The following is a 14,099-nucleotide window of genomic DNA, read 5'->3' on the forward strand; positions in this document are numbered from 1 at the left end:
TTATCTCCATGAAGACATGAGTATGCTTACATATTCATTGAACAATCAGTTTATATAGGAAAAGAATGAAAGAGTATTTGTTTAAAACTCAACAGTTGAGCTTCCCTGGTGATCCAGTGGTTAAGACTCTGCCTTGCAATGCAAGAGACACTGGTTTGATCCCTGGTCAGGGAGAGCAACAAAGTTTGTGAGCCCCAACTACTGAGCCTGTCCTCTAGAGCCCGGGAGCCACGACTGCTGAGCCCACATGCTGCAACTACTGAAGCCCACGTGTCCCAGAGCCTGTGCTCCACAACAAGAGAAACGACTGCAATGAGAAGCCTGCGCACTGCAGGTGGAGTAGCCCCTACTTGCCACAACTAGAAAAAAAGCTTGTGCAGCCACGAAGACCCTGGGCAGCCAGAAATAAATAGATCTTCCCAAACAACATTTAACAGTGGCTATCTCTACAAGGGAAATTTGAGGTAGTTTTACTTTTATCCTGTAGCTTATGTATATTTCCCAAATTTTATACAGTCAACATATTATTTTTACACTAAGGTAAACAAAAAGCAATTGCTGTTTGTTCTTTTTTCAAATGAGAAGCTAGCTTAGATATTCCCCCAGCCTCATCCCCCTGTTTACCTGGCTGGGCATGTCTGAGCTGAGTTTGCACAATGAACAGCTCTCTGCATTGCCCAAAACCTGCCACCTTGGGGCCACTCGTTTTAGCTCCTGCCGTCAGTACCAGTTCAGAGCTCCAGTGTCATCATTCAGTTATCTGTCTTCTAAGCAACCAGTTCCTACTTACTGATTTTCCCCTCACATTATATGATTAAACTTTTAGAGGTTGATAGCATCTTTAAGTTTATCTTCATTTTATCAGTGGGAAGACTTAGATCCAGAGAGAGACAGTGATTTGCCCAGGTTCAGTTCAGTTCAGTCGCTCAGTCGTGTCCGACTCTTTGCGACCCCATGAATCGCAGCACGCCAGGCCTCCCTGTCCATCACCAACTCCCGGAGTTCACTCAGACTCACATCCATCGAGTCAGTGATGCCATCCAGCCATCTCATCCTCTGTCGTCCCCTTCTCCTCCTGCCCCCAATCCCTCCCGGCATCAGAGTCTTTTCCAGTGAGTCAACTCTTCTCATGAGGTGGCCAAAGTACTGGAGTTTCAGCTTTAGCATCATTCCTTCCAAAGATTTGCCCAAAGTGCCACACATACTTTGTGCAGAATCCAGGTCCCCTGGCTCTTTTTTTTACCTTTAATGTTATTCTTTTTTAAAAATCAATTTATTTGTTTTAATTAGAGGATAATTGCTTTATTGTGATGGTTTTTGCCATACATTGACATGAATTGGCCACAGGCATACATGTGTCCTCTCCACCTTGAACCCCCTTCCCACCTCCCTCACCTGTTTTTCCTCTCTACATGCTGCCTCCACCTCCCACTTCACATTATTCAAGGAATTCTGCTTATTCTATTCTCATACCAAGGCATTTGAGAAAATTCTAGAATTTCACCCATTTTCACTACTGTAATCTCACACCTCATCTAGTCCTGTTACTTAAAAGAGACTTTAATCCTCTTTTATGTGCTAAGTATTTCCATTTATAAACACACAGACACATTAATTTCTAATAAATATGCCCATTTAATCCTGACAACCTCTTATCCTGTATCTACAGGTGAGAAAACTGATGCTTAGAAAAATTAGGTAACTAATGTAAACTCAGGCCCTTTGGCTCTTTCATGTTGCTTATTTATTTGAGAGGATTTTGCAGACCCCAGCTGAAAATGTACAGTATCGCAATCAGAGATTAAATAAATAATAACCTCCCCAAATCCAGGAATTTTCTCCTCTCTCCCTCCAACACACATGTAGAATCGGAAGCCGGATCTGAAAATATCAGAGTCAGCCTAGGAACTGATATAAAACTGGATCATTTTCTTCTGTTCATAACTGTCCACTGCTTTTCACACATACTGGAGTAAGATGGAGTCATGGACTTTTGATTCTAACACAGAAGATATTGAAAACTCTTGTGAAATGTTTCTTAAGAGGATTCAGTCATTGCAAAATGCAATTTATGAATTATTTCTTGGTTTCACTGGTCTGTCACTTTGTGTAATTGAGAAATAGAGTGTGAGCCTCTATGCATTTCGGGTATGAGCTGTCCCAGAATTTGGGTTTTGGTTTTGCTCCCAGGGAAGCCACTTCCCATCATTCAAGTAAAACTATAGAAGTCTTTGTTCATTAGATGGCAGCAAGTCATATGCTGGTGTGGGACTTGGTCATAAGCTTTTGAATCCTAAAGAATACTTCCCACACAGTTTCCTAGATTCATCACCCTCTCCTCTTTCCTCTGTCATGATACACAGCCTCAGAGTGTTTTTATAAAAATGTGAGAGAGGCGATAATTTGTAAAGTGCAGGATATCAAAACCAGACCTTGATACACTTGGGAGGCATCTAGGCTGTGGTTTAGAGGCTGTCAGCCTCCTGTAGCTTTTCTTTTAATTTCTCGTCAGTTTCTCCATTTACAGTGACCAGTAATGACTGGTAACAGTTTAAAGTTTATCTTCTAGGAGTCTGTACACTTTCATTTATGGCTGTGCTGCATCTTCACTGCTTTGTGCAGGCTTTTTCTCTAGTTGTGGCGAGTGGGGCCTGCTCTCTAGTTGAAGTGCGTGGGCTTCTCATGGCACTGGCCTCTCTTGTTGCAGAGCATGGGCTGTAGGCATGTAGGCTTCAATAGTTGCAGCATGAGGGCTCAGTAGTTGCAGAACACAGGCTTAGTTGCCCTGAAGTATGTGGGATCTTAGTTCCCTGGTACAGATTGAACCCATGTCCCCCACATTAGTAGGTGGATTCTTAACCATTGGACCACCAGGCAAATCCTGAGTCTGTACACTTTAAAGCAATTGAAGCCTTAGTTAAACCAGAAGGATGAATCTCTGTATGTAAAGATCTGGGTCCTAGTCCTAGCTAATTCTGTGACTTACTTGCTAGAAGATCTTAGGCAATTGGCTTCATGTTTCTGAAGCTGTTTGCTCATCTGCAAATGAGAAGGCTAATTGGATAAGATCTGAAGTTCCTTACAGTGTTAACATATCTTTTGTAACTTGACCATTGTGCATAAGCCCATGTCTGTGAAAACCCTTTCTCTTCTGGTTATGAAGCTAGGCAGACCCTTTGTGCGGCATGGGGAGGAAAGTTTGAAGTCAAGTCCAGGCTCTGCCATGCCCCATCTGTGACTTTGGACAGGTCACACATTCTCAAGGTCTCTGATGTCCATTCTCAGTTGCATGGATATTCCCAAACCCCAGGGGGTTTTGTGAATAATGAATGAGAATGTTTGGCATTGAACTCTGCAAATGCAGGCAACAACCTTTGTTAAAATAGCACTGAGTAATGGACTGCCCACTCTGTCTGCAAGAGTGCTGGTAGTGAAAGGAGATGTTTCTGCACAGGCTGTGGCCTGGACTCTCACTCTGTGTTTTCTGCCTAGTTTTAACTCTGATCCCCGCTTCTCCCTCCCTAGTTCCCATATTTGAATATTCTTAAGTAGCAGTGACCATACAGGTTATCTGTGTGAGCAGCCTGTTTACTTTGAGGTTTGGTCAATAAGAAGCCTCCTTAAACATGGCCATTTAACCCACCCCACCCCATTCTATCTCACCATAAACACACATATGCATGCATGCGCACAGGTTTCTTTTACCCTCTCATGCTTTTTGCTAATGGCTAATAAAAAATTAGATTCTTGTTGAAGGACCTGCCTTTCTGCCGTCGATCCTCTGTTCTCCCCACCTCTCCAATGAAGCCAGAAGGCAGAGATGTGACAGAGGACGAGAGGGAACCGGGAACCGGGGATCAGAAATTAAGAATCTACCTTCCCTGCCTTCAAGGGCTATAAGAGAAGTGAAAGCAGAGTGTTCCAGAAAGTTCCTACTGTGACAGAGAGTTTGGGGAAAGGCTTAGAGATGATGTTTGAAGTGACTAATACGAAAAGGTTGGGGAGTAGGTGTCTGCATTTTACAGGTAAGGAGATCCGTTTCAGGAACAGCCCCAGAGTCACACCCACTTACTGGACAGGCTAAGACAAACAGTCCTCCGGTGAAAGACAAACAAGACGTGGGCTCTTTATCTTTTATCCAGGACTTCATAAGATTGCAAATGTCTGAGTGCTAGAAGTGAAAAAAGCAGATCATCACTTTTTTTTTTTTTTTAAACGTGAAAGGTCCTTGTTAGGGGGGAATAAAACCAAAACCAGTGCTCAGAATAATGAAAAATTAGATTTTGGGGGAGAACCATCTTAGTTTTGCCAGTATGTACAAAATTGCCCAAGATACTTTAAACATCTTTTCTCACCATGTCATGTATAGTTCAAGAGTAATGCTGATGTTTTTATGTTCGTGCACTTGGTTAGAACCCTGAATTTTGTCCTCTGCTACTCAGAAGCTGCTTTCATTCCTCTTTCCTTCCTTCCTTCAATATAAATTAGGTATCAATGAGAAATGTCGCTTACTGGTATTTAATTCCAATATATCCGCATGTTATGCATTCCAAAAATGGTAAGTTGGTTTCACCTATAAAAATGGCTTTTTCTGCAGTGTTAATTGTACCAACGCAAGTTATCTTGCCAAGGCACTAAAATCCATTATTTTGTTTCATCTGTGCAGTTATAGATCATCTCAATTACAGGTTACCTAAAATTTAGCTTCTGTCCCTCAGTGAATATCTGTTTCATCTTTGCTTATCTCTATTCCTGATAGCCTAGAAGAATACAGACTAAGATATTATATACATGCAGTTGTCACTGCTTTTTCTTAAGATGTCTTAGTTTTATTTTAATGGCAGTTTATTTCTGAGGTAGAAAAGACATTGTTGACAGGCCTTTACTTAGGCAAGTAATAGAATTTGTGTGGACTCAGTCTCTCTAAGTTAAAGGAAGTGTGAGCTCTTAACTCGTTTCTTTCTATAAGAGTCTGTGATTCATTATTTTGTGTCAAGTTAATGCTCTACTTTTAAAAGGTAGAGAGTTGTTGAAAGAGTTGTCTTGGAAGGAAACTTAGTGTGCATGTTATCACACATTGTTATCAGGTGTGACAAATCTGGTGGCTTCTAATATCCTTTTGTTCTTTAGCCAAAAGACATCAAAAGTAATCCACCTGCAGGCTTAAGTGAATTTAATAAGATTTGACAGTTCAATAATGAGTACTGGGAGTGTCACAAGCTGTAAGCTGGCAGTAAATGATTGTTGAAGTTAAACCTAGGTGTGGTTTCATTGTTTCTCTTGGTGAGTTACAAACCATTTCTAAGTGCAAGTTCAAAAAAAAGGGGAGAGATTCAAAACTAAGCTCAGAAAGAGATATGAACACACAAAAACTCATCTGTGTATGTTTATGGCAGCTTTAGTAGTAGTAGTGTTAGTCGCTCAGTCGTGTCCGACTCTTTACGCCCCCACAGACTGTAGCCCGCCAGGCTCCTCTGTCCATGGGATTCTCCAGGCAAGAATACTGGAGTGGATTGCCATTCCTTCTCCAGGGGATCTTCCTGATCCAGCGATCGAATCCGAGTCTCCTGCACTGAAGGCAGATTCTTTACTGTCTGAGCTACAGGGATCCCTGTGGCAGCTTTATTTTTAATAACTAAAAGCTGGAAATAACCAAAAGTCCATCAGCTGATGAATGAATTGACAAAATGCAGTGCATTCAGACAGTGACACTCAGCAGTAAAACAAACTGCTGATGTGTACCACAGCATGGAGGAATCTCAAGTGCACCATGCTAAATGAAGGACATCAGAAAAGACTACGCACTATGTGGGTAATGGTAGAAAAAGCAAAGCTACAAGGACAGAACACAGATCAATTGTTGCCAGGGCCTGGGGCTCAGAGGAAGGCATTGACCAGAGAGGGGCACACAGGTCCTTTTTGGGGTGATGGAAACCTTCTGCTTCATTATTTCAGTGGTGCTTGTGTGTACATTTGTCAAAATTCATCAAATTGTACTCTTAAAATTGGTAACTTGTATTCTTATTCAGTGTAAATTATATTGCAAATTTAAAAACAAACACATTTAAGGCAGCATCTTGAATGCCTTACAAAGTGACTAGTTCATTTGGGGAAATAATCATTTTTAAACTTTGAGAGCCTGTTTTTAACAAGATACTAGCAGTATTTGTTTTTATGCTGAACCTGTATAAAATTTAGAGCCCTCAAATGTTTGCATAGGATATGGTAAATGATTGGCTTACTTGAATATCTCATTGCATTTTTGCTTTCTCTTTACTTCTCTGCCCACCCTAGAAAAACTAATTGAGGGACTCAAATCTCCTGACACTTCTCTTCTGCTCCCTGACCTCTTGCCTATGACAGATCCTTTTGGTAGCACCTCTGATGCTGTAATTGGTAAAGTCATTCTCTCTGTGTCTTCTGTTGTGCATGATATGTGTGTCTGTTTCAAGAACGGCAACCCACTGGTTGACAGTTCCCTACTGAGTAACCGAGCAGAGGAGTAGAAATGCTGAAAAGCCTCCTGGTGTTGAAGCATTGCCTTGTGCTGACCCAGAAGCCAGGGCTAGTTAATTTCCCTTGTTATCACTCCAAAGGAGTGTTTTCTCTGCCTCCCTGCAGCAGAAGGCAGGGCTGTTATTTATGCCTTTCTTGAAACACTGAGATTTCTAGAGAGAATTTCTTATGAATGAAGGGGAATGGGGGAAAATTGACATTTCATTACAAAAGCTTTGTGAAAGAAGTTGGTCTTAAGGTGGTCTTTACCTGTAGCAGATTCTTCTTTAGAAGGCCTCTATATGTGCCAAGTGTCAACAACTGAGAAAGCATTTGCCCCATGGTGAAGCACCAGGAGTAGAATCTTGATCTGGTGGCTTGATCTGCTTGCTTTTACATTTTCTTGTGCTCCAGCCACAAGGCAGGCAAGACCCATAAAATATCTGGAGTCCCTGTACTGTGGGGGCACGAAGTCTTTGAACTCAGAAATGCATGACCCTTCAGAGAGGTGGGCCTCCAGCTGGGGGATGTCGCATGGTAAAGAGTACCTCCAGCTACATCATGGCACAGGATTCAAGACGGACCAGTTGCCTTTGCAAGACACAGAACGTGTTTGCCCCTAAGTTTATCCCTTAAGAAAAGCACCATTCCCGGAAGACATTAACGTGCCTTCAGCCTGTCTTCTGACATGTAAGAGATCTGCTGGGGTGGCTCGTGTTCTGCATTTATTTATAAAAACTGAGAATCACCAAAACTAGCCACAGTGGTTAACCACAGTAGTGCCTGCTTGGTCAGGGAAGCCCAGACACTCAAATCAACAAAAAGAAAGCATCTTACCGTGCTTTCCATCGTGCCTGAAATGGGCATTTTAGAGAAGTGCAGAAGAAAGCCTTCGCAGAATCATCCCAAGAACCTTCTGATTCCCTTTTCCTCACCCTTTCCTCTCCTCTCTTAATGCTCTGTCACAAAAGAAAAAGCTGACGTTGCTGTTGAGAGTCTGATACCAGGACTGGAGCCCCCGGTGCCTCAGCGCCTCCCATCTCAGACGGAATCTGTGACCTCGAACCGTACAGGTCAGTCAGGAGTCTCTACAGCTGCAGGGACCGGTCAGTGCCAGCAGCGCTGAGTCAGACGTTCCACCTGCAGCCAGTGGTCCTGGGCTTATTTATTTCTCAGCCTGGTTAGTTCCTCCCACTGTGATGCTCTGCATCACTATAGCTCCAGCTTCTAGAAGTTGAGGGATGTGTTTCCTTGGTAAAGAGTGGAGTACTTTTTGAGGCTGTGTTCTCTATAGAGTGATTCCTGAGCTTTCTTTCATTTCAGTCTTAAGAATTTTTTCAGTGGTTCAGGTTCCCTCTGCTTTCTTAATGAAAGAACTGTGCTGTAAGGATACCCTTAACTCCTCCAGGGTACTGAGCAGTCTTTCCCTCAATAGTATCTGTCATGTCCATGGGAACTCATGCTATGTATGTTAACATTCTGTTCCCAGCCCAGAGCTTTGATCATATCTGGATGATTTGTTATTAAATTGTAGGCAAAATTGAAATCTTCCCTAGTTTTGTCATTGCTTTTAACCCAATTTCAAAGTTCACTCTTAGTAGAATTCCTTAACTACAGTTCCTTAAATAGAGATTTGATAACCTTCATTTTGTCAAGTCCGTAATTACCCTGATAAAAGTGTCCACTTTGCCAACTTGGAATAGAAACAATTAGAAGTCTGGGAAATATGAGAATAAACTCAACCAGGTTAAAAAAGAATTAAGATAGGAGACGATATAGTTCTTTTTCTTGTGCTTGCTTGGCTCTTTTCTCCTAGAAAACTTTTGCAGAAAACAATTCATATGTTGAAATACTTGGAACTCTGAATTTTATCTTTCTTCTGTTCCTTAACTAAAAGCAAAGTCATGTGCTCAGAGGAGCAATTCAAATTTAAAGAGTACTAATAAGAGACAAGATAATTCTGTTTTGAACGGGCATCAGGTTTAGTTCTAGAAGGTGCTGTCTAATCAGGTCATATTCTGCTAATAATAAGCCAGGGATAACCCACTTCTTGTCAGCTTGGATACCTCATCCTATAATAAATGTTTTCAGTGAACTCTTAGGAAAGATTTAAGTGAAACTCTTTAGCTGCAATGTCCTTTTTCCCAAACAGCACTTGTTGCGAACTGAGTTGGCAAAGTTTTATTGGCATCCAGACCATTTACTTGCTTAACCAGTAACCTCCAAGCAAAAAATTCTTCCATATTTATGTATTTCTCTTGAGAGAAGTTTAGAAATACATGTTTCTATAGATGAAAATCCAGAGTGCTTAACGTGTTTCTTTTGGTTTTCTTCCTCCCACCTTGGCTCATATGTATAATATAAATGCAATAACTCAAAAGCTAAGACCTAACCAGTGATATTGTTGTGTGTGCCATTTAATGCCGTCACTGACCTGGGATGCTGTTAATCTGGACTCAGATTCTCTCACCGGGGAAGATTCCCTGATTGATTGCTCTCTGCTTTCTAACCCCACTACTGACCTTCTGGAAGAGTTTGCCCCCATAGCCATCTCTGCTCCGGCCCATAAAGGTAAACACTTTCCTCTCCTCGAGCCCACATGTATCCTTAGAGGAGAAGAGAATTTCCCTTAACAAAAGTCTTTGCTAGTGAAGTTTACTAACCACCTCCTTGAGTGGAAAACTCGAGTTTGTACTCTTAGTCCCTGTGTTAAAGTTCCTTTCACTAAGAATATTTAATCAGGCTGGGATGGCAGATTGTGGAGGTGTGGCTTTCTCACAGTCACCTCTAATGCAGATATCCCATACTTTCTTGTAAAGACACAGCTACCTGCCTTTGTAGTCAGCTCAGGGAGATGACTGACTGTCCACGAACTGACTCTGATTAGATACTAGGTGGCCTTAGAACTTAAAACTGTTTCATTAAATTGGATTTCAAGTTTTTTGGTAGTGATTACTATAATAAAAAAGCACTGTTCCTCAAAAGTCAGTCCTCAAAGATTGAACTCAGAAAAGGTTTGAATTTTAGTTACCCTTGGAGTCATGATTAATTACTAGCGTTCTCTTTCTAGTCTACTATTTTTATTTCTTTGTCTTGTGTTAATACTGGTTTGAACTTCTGCTGGACAGAAAAATAGCTTGAATTGAGTTCTGTTCATTGAGTGGTTTGTGAGAGTGGCAGACACGGAACATGGGCATCCAGTAAACTTCTTTCTGGGCTCAGACAGTGAAAGTGGTTTTCTAGAAGGAGCAAATACATATAAAAGGAACAGCTGTTAAGTCCTTTCTGAAGGACATGCAGGAAGGAAGCCTCCCTGATATGACTGAAAAATAGTTAGCCTTTAGTTTGCAATGGTAATAGCTGAGTTTTTGTTTTTATCCTTGATAGCATTAAAATGACTGTGTTTTTATAGAACATGTAGTGACAAGTTTCCTATTTAGCCAATTATGTCTGACAGGAGTGTGTCAGCTGTGATGCATAATTACAGAGAAGCATCACTTGCAAAATTGGTGCTCAGCTAGCACTTGCTTATAGAATAGAGAATAATTTCTAGCAAACTTCTGTGTTAAATCTCAGTGCATGCCATCTTGTGCCCCAGTATTCCTGGGACATCAGTTTGAAAGTCTGTTTTCCCAATCACAAGGCAGCGTGTCCTTTCAGAAGTATTTTGTTTTGTTTTGTCTGTGTATGGCAGGCTATGGTCCATAGGATCGCAAAGAGTCGGACACAACTGAAATGACTTAGCACTAGCACATACAGTGGTTACTTCTTAAAGGGCAACTAATTATCTCCCTGCTACCTCTGGTTTTGAGTTTTTCTAATGTTGTTACTCCAGCCTCTGTTAGCTCAATGAAGAAGATAAATGACTAACCCCCTTGCCTTTATGAATTACTGATGTTGAAGAGATCTTTCACAATAAGTATATTTAATGACCATATAAAGGTAGGGAGAACTCTTCCTGTAACCCTTCTCCCTTCTCATTTATGAAAGTCTTAACATGGCTAGCTCTAAAGCATTTGTTTTTTCTATTTCCTCAAGTTTTCCAGCTTTACTACTTTTATTTCAACTCAGGAGAATAAGCCTTTTCATCTTTAAAAGCAACAGTGATTGTGCAGTTGCCCCTAGCGTATGCTCTCATTTGCTGATCTCTGCCTCTGTTGTTTCTGCCTGTGTACTTGCGTTCTGTGTTAAGCTTCGGAAGATAGTAATCTCATCTCAGGTTTTGATCTCCCTGAGGGCTCGGACAAGGTGGCAGAAGATGAGTTTGACCCTATTCCTGTATTGATAACCAAAAACCCACAAGGTAAGAAAGAGAGGCCGGGGAAAAGAAAAGAGCTTGATATCAGCTCTCTTCAAAATAGTAATGTACCTAATGTAGAAAGGGGGGAAAGCATTAACATTTAATGAAAGAAACTGGGGTAATAACAATCACTGTGGGCTGGACCAGTATAGACAGTTGGAAGTACACATAAAGATACTAATATAGGTATCTTAAAGCATGACTATGGTATTTATTTAGAGAGAAGGAAACTATTTAATAGTTTGACTAAAAGCTGGTTTTTACAAAGTATCAAGCTAAAAATAGTGATCTTCAGTAAATGGAAACCTGAAGATCTATATCAAAAAATGAACTGAACATTTTTTATCATAATTAGAACAATCTGTGATAAATACTCTTCCCAAAGAGATTAATAATGGTGCTTTGACACCATTTTGCATCTTTTAGACATTTGTGGAGTATCCTTTTTTTCCTCTTTGTTATTTGAACATGCCATAAAGCACTGAATTGCCATAAGATCATCTATGTATTCTTAAAGCATGTTTTTATTGCAGTAGTCTTAATAACTACTTCCTCCCCAAATCAAAAATTACTGATTTTTACTTTATCAGGGAAGTGAGTTGATATTATCTGGAAATTATGTACAGCCAGCAGTTCTCAGGCAAAATAGATACTCATTTGAAAATAGCATGCTCTTTGCAAGATCTCCTGCCTACAGTGTGGTGTGCACACAGTGCCTGAACTTTTGGTGGGAGGTGGTGGATAACTAATTTATATGTTTAAAAATTAACATGTAAGAGTTTTCAAAATGTAAATTGTTGCTTCTCCAGGATTTTTTTGTTTTGTTTTTTTTCTCCTTTGCTTATTCTGCACATCTAAACCTTAACCCTCTGTGTTTTGTACTGAATTCCTATCTCTCCACTTCCAGGTGGGCACTCTAGAAACAGCAGTGGGAGCTCTGAGTCCAGTCTTCCCAACCTAGCCAGGTCTTTGCTGCTGGTGGATCAGCTCATAGACCTGTAGCCGTGACCCAGTAGCAGATGCAGTTCTGTAATCTTCATACCGTAATACACATTTTCATTACGGAGTTATAAGAAAATGATTTTTTTTAATCTGCAAATAAGGGGCCCTCTAGCCCTGATCTTCTATCCCTTGCCTTCTCCCGTAGAAATGATAAGGAAAGAAAATCACTTTGGCCCTCCAGATACTCCTGGCCAGTTCCTCCCTGTTAGTTTGCTGTGTTTTCTCATTACCCTTCTTCAATAGCATTATCTTACATCAAGCACTAGATGCCATGAGCTTCACCTCTGCTGGGATCGACTCCACCACAAGCTTAACTGTAACTGAAACTAGTGAATTGACACCTTTGTCTCATTCTTGCTAGGAATGGCCTCCCAAATCGATCCTCCCAACCCCATCTCCTCTGGCCAGATGCTGATGAATGTGTTTCTCTGTTTTTGCTTTTCTATCCTGCTGCATTATCCTGAGGACATGGCTTCTTCAGTTGGTCTTAACTCTAGGCAGTAACCTAGAGATGGGTGTGTGGTTTAAGAGAGGGTAAAACTGACTGATGGTTTATGTCCGGAAAGAGAAATTGAGCCCAGCTGTAGCCAACCAACTCTGACCTTGTTTGATCATAGACTTAGCGAAGAGATTTAACACCCCATGCAACCTGCCCAGCATCCTTCCAGCATTCTGGCTTCCATTGAACCGTGATTTCTCAGATCTGGAGACGTGACCGCAAGTACTTGAGATCCTTGGATAAAATGTGTACATTATATAAATTCCAAGTATTGCCCTTCCTTTTAGTGTTTAACTATCCCGAGCCGGGATCTCAGAATTAGACCAAAACAAGACAATATGGTAATATGATACCTTTTATTAGAAGACTTTTCACTGGGGGGTGGATGAGGGAAGGGAAGGAATTGTAGCAGAAACAGATGTATTTTTCTTGTGATTTTTATTTTGAATCAAATATTGTAAATTGTGTATAAATGAAGACACTGAATAGTTCTGTTTCCACTTGGCGTTTCAAGTCCGATATCAGGTGTCTGTACAGGGTTTTGATCTCTTTCCCTTGTATAACTAACTACACAGCAACCCTACAGTGTAACATATGGAATCATTTTGAATAGACTTGTGTGTTGCTATTAGCTTTCAGCAGGTCCTCTGTCTTTGTAGAATAAGCATGTTGTTTATTTTCAGATAATCAGAAATAAGTATGCAGACACACTAGGCACAATTTGACTCTGGCTACTTACCTTTCTTTCTCTCTGATGTTTGAACTGAAGGACACAGCCAGTGAAATATGTTCAGTTGGTTTTCCTTGGCTTCTTAGATTAAAAAACAAAAAGCAATTTCTCACTAACCTTAGAATATTGTTCATAAAATAAATAAAGGCCCCTGCACTGACGTGACAACATGCCTTATGGTCACCCTCTGTACATGTCCTTCCTCACTAAAGTATATTTTTTTCTTTACATGCAAAGCAGTTTTATAAAATCTCCCTTTGAAAAGAAGTGGGCACAGAGAACCTCATTTGGTTCTCTTCCTAGAGTGCCATTTCCATGGTCAAAAGGGAACCTCTTAGCTAATCAGATTTGTACCAAAAAAATTCCAGGTCCATTTGCTTGTTTCCCTGTCTAGTACTTTTGTTTCTGCTTTCTCATGTTTGCACTTTAAGGGGAAAAAAGAAAGCTGAACAGCAACAACAGCCTGCAACACACTGTACTTTAGAGGTCAAGCTTCAGAAGCCTTTGAAAGGCAGCAGAGGAGAAGTCAGAACTTTTCAGTTTTCCTTCTGACTTTAAGTACTTCCGTGCCAGCTGAAACTAGATACATGCTGTACAGGCCTCTGTGAGGATAATGAGTCATTCCCAGAATTGAGGGAGGTACAACCTTCCTACTGAGAGTTAAAAAAGATATGCTTGAAAAGCTCTCCTTGATTGGACAGTGAAAATGGGACTTGGTTTGCCCTTTTATGGACAGGATTATTACTGAAAATCAAAATAGTGTTCTTTTTCCCAGACATAGAATATGTAAATGAAGGAGAGTGTTTATTTTTAAATAAGAATAATGTTTTATGCCTATGTTTTCCAATCTGATTTTTTTCCATACATATATATTAGAAATACAGTGAAATATCTAGCTTCCTAATGTAATTGAAGCCACGAAGAGTACACTTTAGAAATCAGCTGTTTCTCAATTGTCCTTTTCATGTATTACCCATAATTACATTGAGATATATTATCTAGTCATCTGGCTCAATAAAGCTTAATAGAGAATGTTAATGAAAATGAACAGACTAGAAACCAGAGAGACTGGG

At 40.6% G+C, this 14,099-nt stretch overlaps 1 protein-coding gene across 12 annotated transcripts in view; it reads left to right on the forward strand.

Annotated features, from left to right (window-relative positions):
- The window catches only part of AAK1 (AP2 associated kinase 1), a 167,862-nt gene that overhangs the window by 140,443 nt on the left and 13,320 nt on the right, over positions 1-14,099 (forward strand). For 3 of the 12 annotated variants that reach the window (XM_069582940.1, XM_069582942.1, XM_069582941.1), the window contains 4 exons: positions 6,295-6,396; positions 7,467-7,568; positions 8,956-9,066; positions 10,688-10,798. The exons of 6 other annotated variants lie outside the window; for them this stretch is intronic. In XM_069582940.1, the coding sequence (XP_069439041.1) occupies positions 6,295-6,396; positions 7,467-7,568; positions 8,956-9,066; positions 10,688-10,798 (426 nt within the window). Of the gene's footprint in view, positions 1-6,294; positions 6,397-7,466; positions 7,569-8,955; positions 9,067-10,687; positions 10,799-11,702; positions 13,128-14,099 lie in introns of those variants that run through there. 3 more of the 12 variants (XM_069582950.1, XM_069582951.1, XM_069582952.1) reach the window with 2 other exon arrangements.

Source organism: Ovis canadensis, chromosome 3, assembly GCF_042477335.2.
Source record: "Ovis canadensis isolate MfBH-ARS-UI-01 breed Bighorn chromosome 3, ARS-UI_OviCan_v2, whole genome shotgun sequence".
Lineage (NCBI taxonomy): Eukaryota > Metazoa > Chordata > Mammalia > Artiodactyla > Bovidae > Ovis > Ovis canadensis.